Source organism: Grampus griseus (assembly GCF_964374135.1).
Source record: "Grampus griseus genome assembly, chromosome: 14".
Taxonomy (NCBI): domain Eukaryota; kingdom Metazoa; phylum Chordata; class Mammalia; order Artiodactyla; family Delphinidae; genus Grampus; species Grampus griseus.
The window spans coordinates 48,003,132-48,019,887 of NC_139008.1; the positions used below are offsets into that span (position 1 = coordinate 48,003,132).

The following is a 16,756-nucleotide window of genomic DNA, read 5'->3' on the forward strand; positions in this document are numbered from 1 at the left end:
CAAGAATCAGTCAAAGACTTTATTTCCAGCTCAGACTTCTCTGAGCTGTAGACTCATACAGCCGATGGCCTTCTCTATATCTCCTCTTAGATGGCTCAGAGGCACTTCCAGTTCAACATATCCAAAACCAAATTCATGATATACCTCCACCAAACAAACTTGTTCTCTTCTATCATTACCTCTTTTTCTGTCTGTCCATCTAACTAGCTAGCTCCTTCTGCAAGTCAAGAAGCTAGGACTCATCTTTGACACTGCCCAGATTCCCCATATCAAGCCCCTGTCACTGATTACTGTTGGTCTTACCTCCTGACTCTGAAAGTCAAGAGCGACTCACTACTCTACATCTCTACTGCCACCAACTTAGTGCTACCTTCATTTCTCACCAGGAATACTGTACTAACCTTTTAATTCTTTTTCACATCTACTCTTAACTCCCTCAAGTTTTCTACACCGTTGCTGAGGTGATCTCAATATGCAAATCTGATGATGTCCCTCCTTCTAAAAATAGCAGTGGCTTCTATATGTTTTTATGATAAAGTCCAAAGCTACATGGCACCTACCTAACTCTTCAGTTTCATTTTCTACTTGATTTCTGTACAAGAAGACTTCTGGCTATCTGTAATCCAGACATGCTTGCCAGCTTTTTTCTATTAGTGGATCTTTACATATGCTTTTCTTGCTATTTGGAACATTTCCTTCATCTATTAGTCTAACCCTGACTACTTAATTCCTCTTCATCCTTCTAGTAGCAACTCGTTTATCACTTACTTAGGGACCCCTATTTTGTGCTCTCATAGCATCTTGTAACATTTCTTCTTGGCACTTACCCTAGTTGTAATTTCATTTTTTTATGTGCATTGATTTGATGGATTTTATTTGATCAATAACTGTCCATCTATCCTCTTCACCTGACTGGAAGCTTATTGAGGGCATTGATTGTTTCTCTTTTGCCAATGGTAGTATGTTGAGTACCTAGCACAGAGAAGACACTCCATAAATATTGAATGAGTATATGAATCTACTTGTGTGATCTGGGTATATATTAAGATTTCTATTAAATAACTTGGTTAGGCAGGAATTTTGCCAAGTTTATATTTTCCTTTAGTCTGTTTCATAGAAATTATATTTTCACTGGATTTGAGGTCAAAATAACTTGGATTTAATTTAATTCAGTGTTTACGTTTTCTTAATTTCTCCCACCTTTGACCTTTTTGCAGTGGTTCCATTCATAATGGCAAGAGACAGTGATGGTCATGAAAACTCAGCAAGTGGTAAAATGTTTGACAAAGAAGATCTGGAGGAAGATTCAGAAAGTGCTAGTGAAATAGGAGGTGATGAAGAATCTGAAGATGAATTTACAGGCATTTGTAGAGCTGTTGCTGCTGATCTTCATGATGATGATGATGATGATGATGATGATGATGGAGGGAATGAAAATGATGAGGAGGATGAAGATGAGGATAGTGAGGATGATGATGAAAGTGACAGTGGCCCCGATCTTGCGAGGGGCAAAGGAAATATAGAAAGTAGTTCTGAAGATGAAGAAGATATGGCATATTTACTTCCAGAGGAATCTGGTTTTGAGCATGCTTGGAGAGAATTAGATAAAGATGCTCCTCGGGCTGATGAGGTGACCTTTTGAATAAATAAGATTATTTGTCAAGAGTACAGTAGAAGTAGCTGTTATAGATGGTAGGATTGATGTCATTAAATTAACAAGGAAAAGCTTTATTGGTAAATAATACTCTTGATGATGATTCTGATTAAAACTTCTTGATACAGAATATACCTATATAAAGTACATGTCTGTCCAAGCAGATAGGGATGAACTTCTATATAAATAATTAAAAGTCACATGAAATTTTTAGAAAATTCTTGTTTTAACTAGGAGTTTATATTTCAATTCCTACTGCACCTATTAGAAATGCTGTAGATTAAAATACTCAGCTTTCCTACTTATGGGTGGCAGAATAGCTTAACAAACTTGGTGGTTAAAGAATCAGCTTGTCATGTTCTGATTCAAGAACTAAGAACCAAGTAAGAGAAAGTGCTTTTCTGTTGACAGTTTTACTTTTGTGTGACTCATCTGAAGTTTTCTTTTACATATTGAAACCACTTAAATACTATATTAATGATTTCAGGATTTGGGGAGAAGAAGGCATTATATTTTTACTATCTTAATTTTGCAAGCATTGGGAATGATATAGATTATATCATATTTAATTTTTCTCATTTCTTAGATTACGCATCGATTAGCAGTTTGCAACATGGACTGGGATAGATTGAAGGCAAAAGATTTGCTGGCTTTGTTCAATTCATTTAAACCTAAAGGAGGTGTTATATTTTCTGTAAAGGTGAGAATTGATTTTATTTTGAAGTAAATATTTCTAAGCATTCTAAGTTAAATCTCTTTTTTTAAAGTCATAGTTTTCCTTCTAAGGAAAATAATCTGGAAGTTGTCCAATACAGTTAAGGCACAAAACTGATATAATAGGTATGAAAGTAAGAAAGGAAGAGGTAAAATTATTGCTCGGTTATATGATTGTGTTTAATTAAAAAAAACAAATCAACTGAAAAGCTGTTATAATAAAGCTCAGTAAAGGGACAAGGTATAAGATAAATATTTTTAAAAATGCTTCATTACTAGAATTAGCAAGAAGAAAAATTAGCAGCAGAAACATATAAAAGCCTTAGAAATTACCTTAAACAATATGACCTACATGAAGTAAGCTGTTACACTTGATAAATAATACTTGAAAAACTTAAATTTTGAGATACCATATTTCTTGAGAGCCCGTGTAGGTATTAAGACTCTAGGCTTTGTAGTATGACAGACCTATATTCAAATCTTGATTCTGATACATGCTGTATGATCTTGTGCATTTTATTGATTAATTTCTCAAATGTCTTTTCTCCTCTAAGTAGATATAACAGTAGTATTTCTTAAGGTAGTGGTAAGGATTAAATGAAAAGAAGATCATGCTAAGTATTTAGTACAGAGCCTGAAACAGCTCTAAATTACTACTGTTCAGTTTAAATATTTAAGATGTCAGTTCTGCAGTTTTAGTATAGTTTCAATCAAAATCTCAGTTCAAATGAAAGTTAAGAAAAAGGTTACCATTAATCATCTAAAAGAATAAACAAGTGAGAATGACTCACAACTTTTTGAGGAATCATACCAGTATAAAAGGATTCACCCTACCAGTTACAATATCTCAACATTTTATAATGCTACAGAATTTAATAGCTTTGGGTAAAAGTACAGGGACAACTTGATGCAATAGGTAGATAGAAGAGTTTGTATGATAATTTAGAACAAAATAAACTTCTTGAGTACATGGTATTGGAACAAACGGACAAGTCCTTGTGTTGGAGAACTTAGTGCAGGCCCTTGTAATAGCCCCAAATGATAGCCAGATGAAATGAAGAAAAAAATTTTAAAACTACTGGCAGAATAAAATAGAATGGTATTTTTGTTAAATCTTGTGTTTTAGGAGATGGGTAGTAGGAATCTCTGGACTTACAAAGAGGAAAAAAAATACAAAAGAATCAACAGATGTAAGCATATATACTAAAAATTTCTGCATTGAAAGCTATTTTATGCAACTTAGATTAGTAAGAAAAACTTGGATCCCCTAGTGGATAAATTAGATATTTCAAACAACTCAAAAAAGTGTACATTAGTTAATAGATGAATATTAAGCCCAGTTGTATCAAAACAATGCAGATTAATACCATTATATTTCTTGAATCTCAAAAGTGGCCAAGATAATACCAAATCTAGGCGAGTGTGACTCCTTCTTATACCAAGACTATATATAACCTGTGTGATAAGATTGTCATCAGTTCTTTTTTATTTAAAGAATTTCTTTAAAAGAAAGCATTGGATAAACGATATGATTTTAGGGATAAGTTAGGTGTTACAAAATTATGTTTCTTCATTGTTTTATATATTTCTTTAATCATTTTAATATATCATTTAAATTATTTAATCCAATCATTTTTCACACGTGTGTGTGTGTGTGTGTGTGTGTGTGTGTGTTTATGTATCATTCCTTGAACTTAGAATCTTGTTTCACTTTTCTTAATTTTTCCCTTAGAGCCCAGAATGTATGGAGGAGATATTCTATTTTTGTTCCCAAGCCCACATCTGTTAATCCCTAGCCAAAATGACTATTTTTAAGATTATTCCTGAGGATGCTTTAGCTTCCTATAGTGGGTTTGGAAGTGAAGCATTCTTGCTGTTTTCATTGAGTCCAGTTGTTTAGAGTTCCTGACCTTGACAGGTCTGTATATTATAAAAAAAAGGGAAATATAAATTACATTAATCTTACTTTTTTGTGTTTAGATATATGCTTCAGAATTTGGAAAGGAGAGGATGAAGGAAGAGCAAGTTCAAGGACCAGTAGAGTTATTAAGCATTCCTGAAGATGCCCCTGAAAAGGACTGGTATTAAAACACTCTAGAAAATAAAACTAAACCTCATGAGTTTGTGTCACTAGTTCAGAATTCTGGTCACTTTAATAGTTGGGACTAAAGTTTACACTTGTGCCATTCATGGTTAAAACAGTTTTCAAAGCAGGTTAAAGTCTGTCAGAAGTGGCACACTATTCCAGTAACATTTTTTTGTATTCGTATTTCTATATTCATGAAAATTATTATTGCAGTTTTAAAAACATGTCATGACTAAACTGATTTAGAGGTCTCAGCCTCATTGCCCTGAATCAGTAAGTTTTGCTTTTTTTCTGAGATGTTGCTTTTTATGTAAATGGAATTGAAACTATTTGCCTTCAAATTATGTAATTTCTCTTATTTAAGGATTAAATAGAAAAATACAAGAATAGTAGAAAAAGTTCTTAATCATTGTAATGTAGTATAGAAAAAAGTTTAAGGTAGTTTTTAATTCACTAGGTGGAGCTATATGTGCACTTAATAAAAATTGGTGGCAAAAGAGAGCAGATGAAGACCCTCAAAGAATATGCTGTAGTTAAGTAAGTTGAATTTATACCACGTAGACTTGACAACACCTGAATAAAGTTTTACAAGATCAGTAATTTCTTTATAATAAAAGCTAATGCTTTCCTAGAATATTTTATAATACAGTGATCCTCTCTAGTGGTTTTACTTGAGAAGGCTGTATGTGATAGCAAAACAAACAAAAAAATAGCTATTCTAAGAATTAAAATCACAGGTAAGCACATGTAGTTCTTGCTTTCCTTTTCTAGATATCAAATTCCAGTCAAAGTCCCTGGTCTGTACCTTGTCAAAATAATAAATTGGGCTTAAGTATTTAATGTTCATGAAGGCAAAATCATAAAGGAAGGTTGGATTGGAATAAAAACCAGTTTGTAATTTTTTTTCTTGGAACAATTACATTTATTTTTTAAAGGGAGAGAGTATTTGTGTTCCTGTTTAAGTAAGCCTAATGAGTTTTTCCCCTTTTAGGACCTGTAGAGAAAAACTGAGAGATTATCAATTCAAACGACTGAAGTACTATTATGCGGTAGTAGACTGTGATTCTCTTGAAACAGCCGCTAAAATTTATGAGGATTGTGATGGCCTGGAATTCGAAAGTAGTTGCTCGTTCATAGATCTCAGGTAATCTAGTGTGTGTTGTACCAATTTAATCTTGTAGCACAACATGATTATAAGAATTGAAATATTAGAACTGGTAGTGCTCTCTGTCCTTTCACATTCTAAGAGGAATTTTTGCTTTTGGTGAACTTTCTTGTACAACATCACTCTTAAGAAAGAAAACTGGAATGATGCTAAAGTATTAGTATGCTAAAGTATTAGGTATGAGTCACCTCACATTTATGTCCTTTCAGATATGTCAAATATGTTTTTAGGATGATGGGTTTTATGTAGCTATTTCTTTGCAGCTCTCTTTTAGAACTAGGAACCAGGGTGAAGTAACTTTTTAAAAAGCATTGAGGTGGAGGCAAAGGAATTTACTTGTAATAAACTAGTATCTCTTGATCTGTGCCATCCAATACAGTAGTCAGTAGTCATATCTGGCTTATTTACATTTATTTAATTAAAAATTTAAAAAAGCTTAAACTCATTTGCTTAGTCACACTAGGCACATTTCAAGTACTTAATGACCACATGTTGGACAGAACAAATACAGAACTTTACCATCATCACAGAAAGTTCTGTTGGGCAATGCTGCTCAGTGAATGGTGTTGCTGGCTTTATCTTCAGACTTGGGCATTATTTCCACCACGTACTCAGGCTTCACTGACCCAAGCTGAAAAACCTTAGGTGTTTGGGAATGTCTGTTCTAAGGAAACCGGGAAGCCGAACTACTGTACCATTTTATCATTAGCCTAGTTCTTTGAACCCAGTGAACCATTTTACTGTGACATTTTCAATAGAAATCACTTGTTTGTATCCAGGTTTGTTAGCGGCTTTGTTCTCAAAATGAAATATTTTATGGAAAAAAAATGCATCAATTGATAATCACTGTGACTTTCACACTTCAAAAGCATTCCAGCTTGTAGAAGAATACAAGTAAAATTTTTTTTTTTTTTTTTTTTTTTTTTTTGCGGTACGTGGGCCTCTCACTGCTGTGGCCTCTCCCGTTGTGGAGCACGGGCTCCGGACGCGCAGACTCAGTGGCCATGGCTCACGGGCCCAGCCGCTCCGCGGCATGTGGGATCTTCCCGGACCGGGGCACGAACCCGTGTCCCCTGCATCGGCAGGCGGACTCTCAACCATTGCGCCACCAGGGAAGCCCACAAGTAAAATTTTTTGTATTGATAATTTAGGGTAAGAGTTTAGCATGCTTAAGTATATAGCAAGAAGGGCATATCTCATCAAACAAGACATTTCCTTCTCTTTTCTGTTAACAGTTTCAAAAGGAGGTACTTGTTTTGGATATATAAATAGTAGTTACCAAACATTTGTTAGAATGTCAAACTCTGCGTATCATGAGTTCATGTTCTCATGTTCTTTTCAGGATCATTTTATTCTTTCTGTTTCCTTTTTGGGACATTTTTATGCAGTATTAGAATAAACTCTGGCAGTACCTAGAAAATAAGATCAATGACCGTGGAAAAACTTATATTCCCTGTTTTATTTTGTCATATATAATTTTATAAAAGAAAATTGAATTTTCTGCTGCCATCCTGTTATCTAGGGCAGGGGTTCCCAATCCCTGGGCTGCAGGCTGGTACTGGTCCACAGCCTGTTAGGAGCCAGGCTGCACAGTAGGAGGTGAGCGGCAGGCGAGCAAGCGAAACTTCATCTGCTGCTCCCCATTGCTCCCTATCGCTCGCGTTACTGCCCTAAGCCTAACACCCCACCCTCACCCCCCGTCCGTGGAAAAATTGTCTTCCACGAAACCGGTCCCTGGTGCCAAAAAAGTTGGGGACCACTGATGTAGACCTAATGAACCTTAATTATTCATTCCTCCCCTCAAAAATCATTTTTGATGCAATATACAGCAGGTGCTTTTTCATGTGTGGAAATAAAATCTCCTATATAAATGACAAAACTTAAATATAATAACCATGAATCATTTCTCTTTGCTTTTTTCCTCACACTCCTTAGCCTGATGCCTAAGAATTGTCAAACAATTACAGTGACTGATTTACATTTAACAGCTATTTATTTGTGAAAAAAATTATAAAATTGTTAAGATTTTTTTAATCTTGAAGAATCAACCTTAAGCTTTTCCTTATTTTCAGTGACACCTCATATGTATGATACTTTATATTCAGAGCACTTACCCATTAATAATTATATTTGATCTTCAGAATATCATATAGCAAGCCAATGACTGAGCTATCAGGAATCTAGGTCTTTTTGAAACATGAGGGACCCATGTGTGTTTACACCTGACTCATATTAACTGACTCCTAACGCAGGGTTTCTGCCTACACAGACTTCACTCAAATTTGGTGGAATTACAGATTTATAGCTTAGGAATTTCAGAAATTTTGTGCCAAGGTTATTTCTAACATTGTTTGCTTCATCTACATGTGTGTTCTGTAGAATCTCTTATATGGTGTGTATGTATACACTATACCTAATTAGAAGAGAATCTAAACTCTGGTTGTTTATCACTGCAGCATATGTTTAAATAAATTTATTTTTTTCTTTGTTTCTTAGGTTTATACCAGATGATATTACTTTTGATGATGAGCCCAAGGATGTAGCCTCAGAAGTGGATTTAACAGCATATAAGCCAAGATATTTCACATCTGCTGCAATGGGAACATCAACGGTATTTCTCAACTTTAGAAAATATATAGCTGGACTCAATTTTTTTAAGAAAAGAGTTATTTACTTACAGCATCTTTAGAAATGGAAAGGATTCAAAATTTTAAAGCATAAGTACAAATAGAAATCAAACACAGGTGTATTTGCATTTTTATCTCCCACATGTGTTGGAACCTATTTTCAAATTTTTGTTATGCCTTTAAGCCTGAGTCAATTACCTGCAAATGTTCTTTTTTCTCTTCTATCTTTCCCATAGAGTGTTACTTAACTAGATTCTTTAATAAGTAATATGTTAGTTATTAATATCCTAGGGAGTAGGGGTAAGGAGGTAACAGATTACTTCAAATCACAGTTAAAACCAGTGGAAATTTAAAAATAGAAACACATTTTTTCTGCAGATATGATCCAAAATTCTAAAAACAATTGAAGTAGAATAATTCAGGACTACTAGATGTCACATTAATGCTTAATAATGAACAGCCAAAAGATTTTTATTGAATTAGTTTGTTACTTAGCTGCCTAGTTTCTCTGCTCTTCTACTCCATATACCTTCTATCCACAGCTGGACTCTGCAGCAGCCATACAGGCTTCTCATTGCCTTTTTTGTAACAAGCCACTGTGCTCTTCTGAGGATAGGCTGGTGTCAGAAAGAGAGCTGCTGTATCTGTCACCTGCAGCCTGTGGGTACTGTGTGGCCTTAATTAGTTACTGAGTACAGGGAAACCCCACCAGTATGCAATAAGTGAAGTCTAAAAGATTCAGTCACATAAAATGTAGGATCATGTTATTTTCAAGACTGAAAAATGGGCAAGCCTATCCAGCCAGCCAGTCTGGAGTTCCTATGGTCTGGCTGTATCATCCACATCTGTTCCAGTTCCATCAGTGGTTTTGTGGTTATCAGCTCAGTCTTAATTATCGGAATAAGAGTAATTCTGAATGGTGACTAGCTGGAATTTCTCTGACAATGGCAACTGTTTTAAGGATTGGATCTCTTGGTGCCCATTTTGTTGTCCTGAACTGGAAAGATTAGCCTGAGGGGGAAAAACAGCAAGGATGTGGGACCTGCCCTGTGATGAAGATTAAACCTCTAACTGGACTCTGAGAATGGGGGCTACATAGAAGACAGGAGCCAATCACAAGACCGATGATGTTATAGATGAATTCCTGTGTTGTGGGGGTTTACTGTACTTCCAACAAATAGATGCCTTTTTCATCAGTGGTTCTTAATCTCTTTTGGAAAATGGACGACACTGAGGTTGTGTTGAAAGCTTTATCAGCAAATTTCAGACAGTTTGTAGACCTCCTGAAATGCCTAGAACTCCAGGTGAAAAACATGTCTTGACTCATTCATAATAATGTTACTTTTTTCACTAGTGCATTTTCTTGTTTCTTTTCACCACAATCAGTCCATACACTGATGAATTTTTACTCCAAATAATAGAGTACCTTGCATATAGTAAAGAGTTAGGAGGATGAAGGCACAGGTTAATTGAAATGGTTCCCTTTCCACAGGTAGAAAACTTTTCATTAAGCATGTTATTTATTATTTGTTTTAGCACATCTTAACTTTTTTAGTTTACTGTTAAACATACAAATTAACGATAAATATTCTTTAACAAGTTTGGGTTGCTGACATTTCCATTTTTATTTTATTTGTTGTTTTTTTTCTTATTCATTGGTGAAAGGTGGAGATCACTTGGGATGAGACAGATCATGAAAGAATTACAACACTCAACAGGAAGTTTAAAAAGGAAGAGCTTTTGGACATGGATTTTCAAGCCTACTTAGCTTCCTCTAGTGAAGACGAAGAAGAGATAGAAGAGGAGCTACAAGGTACTGTTCATCTTTTGGTGTTCTACATTTGTAAGCATTTGGATACCTAAACTAGACTTACTAATGGAAATAAGTTTGACAGTAGCTTAAAAGGGAATATCAAACTAATCTTCAAACTGTCTGTGAAGTAAGCTCACATACACAGTATTATATACACCTTTAGATAGTAATTGAAATTTTTTGTTTAAAGGTATTTTCTTAGCCTGAATTTCTTTAACCAAAAACTCTTTGAAACCCTGACCTCACAAAAAAGTCTGGGCTTTTAAACTAGTCATGATTGTTGTAGTAATGCAATCACTTAAACTAGTGAAATGCTTTATTACCCCCCCTTTTTAAACTAAGAACTTCTTTTGGATTATTTTTTACATTCCATTTTTCTGCTCAATTAGTTTACAAAGTAGACTCTTTCTGTCCATTTAGTGATTATCCTAGAAATCATGACTTGTGTCCTTATTAAAGTTTAATGCTAATTAATATTTTTATCCTCCTAGAGAATACAAGGAATCTTAAAACAACTTTCATGCTATTCTGTATATTGTAATTCTTAAGTCCCATAGGACATTAATATTACTCTTTTGTTTAAATTTACCCACATTTTCCATACTACTTTTGCTCCTTATTCTTTTCTAAATCTCATACTTCTGTCTGGGATCATTTTCCTTCTGCCCTAAGTATATCTTTGATAATTTCCAGTAGTATCTACTGGTGTCAAGCTCTTGAATTTTAGTTTACTCTAAAAATTTCCTTTTTTGCCTTATTTGTGAAGATATCTTCACTGGTAAAAAAATTCTAGGTGGACAGTCCTCCTGTCTCCACATTGAGGATAATATCCTGCTGGCTTCTGGCTTCATTGTTGTTTTTGAGAAGTCAGCCGTCGGTCTACTTTTTTCAGTCTTTTGAAGGTTGCCTGGATTTTATTCATTGACTGCTTTTAAAGTTTTCTCTTCCTTTTTGTTTTTCTGCAGTTTTAATATGAACTAAGAATAGATTTTTTTAATTTATTGTGCTTGGGGTTGGTTGGGTTTCTTGCATTTGTGGCGTGGTATCTTTCAATCAGTTTTGGAATATTCTCAGCCATTATCTGTTCAGGTGTTTCTTCTCCCCTCTCCTCTGGGACTCCAATTAAATATATGTTAGATCGTTTCACTGTAACTTCCATGTTGTTTCTCTCCTGTATTTTTTATCTATTGTATTTCTGTGTTGCTTTCTGAATATTTTTTCTTAGCTATCTTCCAGTCCACTAATTCTCTTTTCAGCAGTGTTGAATCTGCTGATGGACTGTTCATTGAGTTAATTTTGATTATTATATTTTTTTACTTGTAAAAGTCCAGTTTGACTATTTTTCAGGTCAGCAATATCAACTTTTTAACGTTTTTTACTCATTGCAGTTATTTTCAGTGCCTTCTTTTATTTCTGTAAACAGAGGAAACATGTTTTTGTAGTGTATGTCTGATAATTTCAGTATTTTTTCAAATCTTTTGGAGTTGATTTCTGTTACTTTACAAGATACTTCTCCTGTTCACTTGTATGCCTGGTTAACTTTTTGTGCCGGTTTGATATTTGAGGTGAGAGTGTCTCATCAGAGAGGACTTTCATTTACTCTGGTCATTCTGGAACCACATCACTCCAAATTTTAAGACTTGAGGTTCCCTGGACCTAGTGGGCAATGCAGGTCTGTGTGAGAGCTAGTTTACTTCTGGTTGACCCTTGCCCTGGAGTATATCCTTTTGGGTCCCTACTGTGGGACCCAAATGTGGGGGTACTAGCTGTTTCTTTAACTTTTGTCTTCTTAGCCTGTCAGGCTGCCAGAACTATAGGTTAGTCTCACAGCTGTTTCTTTGGTAGATCAGTACATGCACTCAGGGCAAATAGGTCTTGAACACTGGGGTCATCTCTCTGATCACCATCTTCTTGATTTTGACTTGGTAATTCTTCACTAATTTGTCAGTTCTTTGAAGTTTTCTTTTTTTCTTTTTTAAATCCCTCTGAATCTTTTAAAAAGATTTTTTTAAACACTTCATCCAGCTTGATGTCCTCAGTAAAATGGTTGGTCTGAAGTGTACCTAGCTTCCCATTAATGGAAGCAGAAGTTCTCAGATTGTCTATATCTTTATCTAAAAATTTTTTTGACGATTAAAATGATCGATGGTGTATTTTTAAATTATATATGTTGTTTGCTTAGAATAGCTCATTTTTTAAAAATAGGGCCAAAAAACCCCTTTTCCCTTATATTGGATCTGGCTCTGTTTGGAAATTTGGTTGCTTGATTGTAATTTCTTATTAGTTTTTGGTTGATACTCTCTCCCAGATATCTTCACACTTTCATTTTTGTTTATTAGATGAATTCTCAACCATGCACAATTATGAGTAAGATAGAATTATGTGCTGACAGCAAATGAACCATAAAAGTTAAACATAAGGTATTTTAAATTAGCAGGAGTGAATATTTTTACTTTTATTTATAGCCTGACATTTTTCATACCTGTCCTTTTGGGTTTTCTTTTGCATATATATTGTTTTTATAATTTACAATTTTGTAAATGTGAAATTAAATAAATCCTAAAATGCTTCTTTAGTATTATCATAGGACCATTAAACCTTAACTTTCTTAAGATCCTATGATTTTAGCCTATTGAAGATATTGCTTCACTGATCTAAGTTTTTCATAAAGTATTACTCTTGAACTCTGTTTACGCATTGAATGGAGAATCATGTTTAATCATTCCAGTTTCTTTGTTCAGAAATCTCATATTAATAAAACCACATAATTTCTTAGGTATCTAATAATCTTTGAAAAAGTATATGATTTGCAGTGGTAGTTATATGGACACAAAAGCCTTCATATTTAAGGCCTTGATGGCTGTTGCTTGTTAATTTCTTTGGCATTCCAAACAGTTGAGTGACCATGTTATTTTTAGTGTATACAGAACAGCTGAGTCTTTCTCAAATAGCCTTTACATTTTTTACCCCCATAGATACACTAATTTATCTACATTTTCTTTTATTTATATACTATATGGTCATTTAACACTTTTCTGAAAATTCTGGATAGTTTTTCTTTAGTAGCAGCTCTAAGATAAAGGAAAAAATATCATTCCGTGTATTCTTAAGAGGATTGAATACAAGTTTTTCAAATAGGTTTTCTTTGTTTGCTTTGGGAGAACTTAACTAGATTTTGAAATGACATTATTGAATACATTAGGGCAGTAAATATTATGGGAAGATAACCATTAATTTGTCAATATATTCTTGTTAAGGTCTTGGGCTTTGCTGATTCAATTCCTGACTTCACCACATAGTGAAGTTACTTAGGTTAGGTTTTCTTAGCCCTCAAGCCTTTTCTTTCCAAAGGTATGAAATGAGGATCATAATAGTACCTGCTCATAGTTGGAAAAATTGAGATAATGTATGTAAAGTCTTAGCATACTACCTCATGTCATATGTCTTTACTTCTAAAACTTTAAGGATTAATGGCTTTTTGTTTGAAATATACTAATTTTTTTTAAAGCATGCATTTTTATTTTTCTTCAGTATTTTAATTGATTGCAAAGTCATTTTAATCTATAGTTTAGTACCTCTGATAGATACATTTAGTATATTTGAATGCCTTAGAGTTACTATATGTTCCTGTTGTAGTTTATAAGAGATTATACCAGGGTTTCTTACATTTACAGTTAATTTTTTTCTCCTTTTATATTATTAAGGCTTTCACAAAGTTTTGTCCTTGAATTGGGAAAAAACAGACTTCCATGAGTTAACCCACATTTTAGAGATTCAGAAAGTAAAATTTTAGTACTGGAAAAAAATCAATTTAAAGTAGGCCATCAGAGACTTACCACTAAAATTTCAACCTGGAAGGAGCTTGCTTCTAATTATATTTTCAGAAGTAAGCATTTAATAGAAAGAAATACATTGCCATTTTGTTAATGTGTTCCTGATGTTTTATCCATTGAATTACGGGATACATGACAGAATTCCATCCAACATTATTATTGTGGCACAAAGCACAAACAGGAAAAAAATGAATTTCAGCTGTTTGAGTGAAAATGTAAAAGTGTGATAGGATGGAAAGAATGTCGTGGACTATTTTTTATTCATTTAGAGAAAAAAACTATAAAAACATTTACTTAACCAATTTTTTTCACATCACCTTTTTGAAAATGTAAGGACAGTCTGTTAACGTTGATGTTTCACAGCTGAATGCTTAATAATGTCAGACATATTTAGTGACCAGTTAGCCGTAGCTCATAGAAGGGAGGGTCTTCTGTATGCTACTTCTAAATTTTCCTATACTGGGGACATTTAGTCAATTCAGTAAGTATGTTTTGCATTAAAACCCAGGTTCTTAATTTATGTTTTTGACTTGGAGAATTACAGTGGAAATATAGAGCAAACAAACTTTTCACGTATTAGTTTTCTTTCGTATTTTTTGCCCATGAATTTTATACTGTTCCGTTGTATTATAATTATTTTTATGAAATTAGGAAATGTAAACGTGAATATTTTCCACATGAGGAAATTAATTGCACAAACTTCTAATTTATTCATTTTTATTCTTAATGTATTAATGAGATCCTGAGAGTAAGCATGCTTGCTCACTATCAAATGGAAAGGACTCATTATTCTTTGTTTTGGATCACAGGCAACTTCCTTTATCTGTATCATCAGCATGAATGGCTAAATCCATTTATCAGATGCATCTCAACACTATTCAGGCTCCTTTTATTGACCATACATTTTAAAGCCACACTGTTGGATGGTGGGAGACATAAAGAGGAAAAAAGTGCCATCCCTGCTATCTTGCTTGCAGGGCGGAAAAGTCTAAGGATGTTACATGACTACAGGATTATTTTGAAATATGAATTTTAGTAAAAAGAGATTCCCAAGTGTAATATTGTGACCATGCTAACTTATATTGCAACTGATTTTTATCATAAACAAGACCTAAGTCATTTAACTCATTTTGTATTAAGAAATTTAAGTCTGATTTTGATATTCTATTGTTATAGTGTATCTGACATTGTTTAGAAGGGTGCTGCAGTGACTGAGATTAAACACTGAAGTTAGAAGTAAATTATTTCTGTGTATTAAATGAAATTGATTTTTTTGTTAGGTGATGATGGAGTCAGTGTAGAAGAAGGTGGGAAAACAAAAAGAAGCCAGAAGGATGATGAAGAACAAATTGCTAAATATAGGCAGCTCTTGCAAGTTATTCAAGAAAAAGAAAAGAAAGGCAAAGAAAATGATATGGAAATGGAAATTAAGTGGGTTCCAGGTAAGAATTAGATACTAACTAAATGTTCACTTGTTTTCCTTCGTTTGGGGATGTTGCATATAAAAGAAACGAAGATCAACTCTTTGGAAACATAAACTTTAAAAAAATCACATTTTCAAGGAGTGTTTTGGTGAGGAAGATAACATGATATCTGCATGCATGATTTAATTCACTTTAGCACCAGCGTTTTCTACTCCTGTGGCTTATTCTTTGTCTCTTTAATTTACTAACTACAAATTATCCATTTATAAAAGTAGACCTTTCCTAGGTTTGATTCCAGTATTCCCAGGTTATAGAAATTTGAATCCAGGCACCATGTATTCTAAAGTCATTAAACTTTTTTTCAAAATATGTTATTAATAAGTGGACTTTTCTCCAGTAACTGCTACTAGACTTTAATTAGTGAGGTTTCACTAACACAAAATATGTAATACATAGTTTTCCATCTCAGTTGTGCAATGTTTGAGTATTTTTGAACAAAGAAGTATAGCATCGTAAGTGGTTTTTATAACTGCCTTGAAGAGTTCAATAACCCAATACTAGTACAATAACATTAAAACCATGTCAAAGCTAAACAAAGAAAAAGCTAGGATAAAGGAGGGTTGTTTTCTAGCATATGCATTTTTTCTTAACCATCCTGGGCAAATCAGCATGTACCTTTGCAAATAATGTGGGGTTTTTTTTGCAAATTACTGCTTTTTACATATATGTATATCTTTTAAAGGTAGGTATAATTTTTGACAAGGATTCAATTCTTTTAGCCTCAATTCGTCTCTAGATGAAAAAATACTACTTATAGCACCATTGCATTAACTGTTCTATATTCAGTTACTTCTGTTTCTTACACTAGTATGTTTTTGCACTGAGAGTAAAATATCTGTTAGGTTGTTTTTATTTGAGGGGGCGGAAACTAGGATATTTTGATATTTGAGGATTGATTGACTCTTGCAGTAAATTTATTAGGATATACACATATCTTCTGCCTATTTCTATAGGAACATGGTGCTATGTTATAACCCATTTGTTTTAAATGTTTGGCTTTTGCAGGAAGTGGTGGTAAGAAAAAATGAAGTTTAGTAGTGTTATCCTATGAACAGTGGTTGAGAGAACTCAATTAATTTAGCTTGGAGAGGAAAAGTCTAAAAAGTGACTTAATAGTAATTTTCAAGTACTTGGAGACTGAGTATGTAAACAGAGACTTAATCTCACATACTACCTCAGAAGTCAGTGCTTTTACCAGTGGATAAAAGTTGAAGGAAAGTAGATTTCAGTGTAAGGTAAAGAGGAATTCTCTATATCATTAGGATTGTTCATCAGAAGAGCACAGAGGCTGCTTTAAGGAGTTGAGTGTCCTTTGTCAGTAAGTCTCACAATAAGGCAATACAACCATACCACTCAGAGATGTGTGAAGAAATTTTTTTA

At 33.8% G+C, this 16,756-nt stretch overlaps 1 protein-coding gene across 1 annotated transcript in view; it reads left to right on the top strand.

Moving 5' to 3' along the window:
• ESF1 (ESF1 nucleolar pre-rRNA processing protein homolog) overlaps window positions 1-16,756 on the top strand; it is a 59,525-nt gene that overhangs the window by 5,855 nt on the left and 36,914 nt on the right. The window contains exons 3-9 of the mRNA XM_082669890.1: window positions 1,218-1,630; window positions 2,241-2,354; window positions 4,349-4,449; window positions 5,446-5,598; window positions 8,116-8,230; window positions 9,912-10,059; window positions 15,173-15,334. Coding sequence (XP_082526016.1) covers window positions 1,218-1,630; window positions 2,241-2,354; window positions 4,349-4,449; window positions 5,446-5,598; window positions 8,116-8,230; window positions 9,912-10,059; window positions 15,173-15,334 — 1,206 coding nt within the window. The remainder of the gene's footprint in view (window positions 1-1,217; window positions 1,631-2,240; window positions 2,355-4,348; window positions 4,450-5,445; window positions 5,599-8,115; window positions 8,231-9,911; window positions 10,060-15,172; window positions 15,335-16,756) is intronic.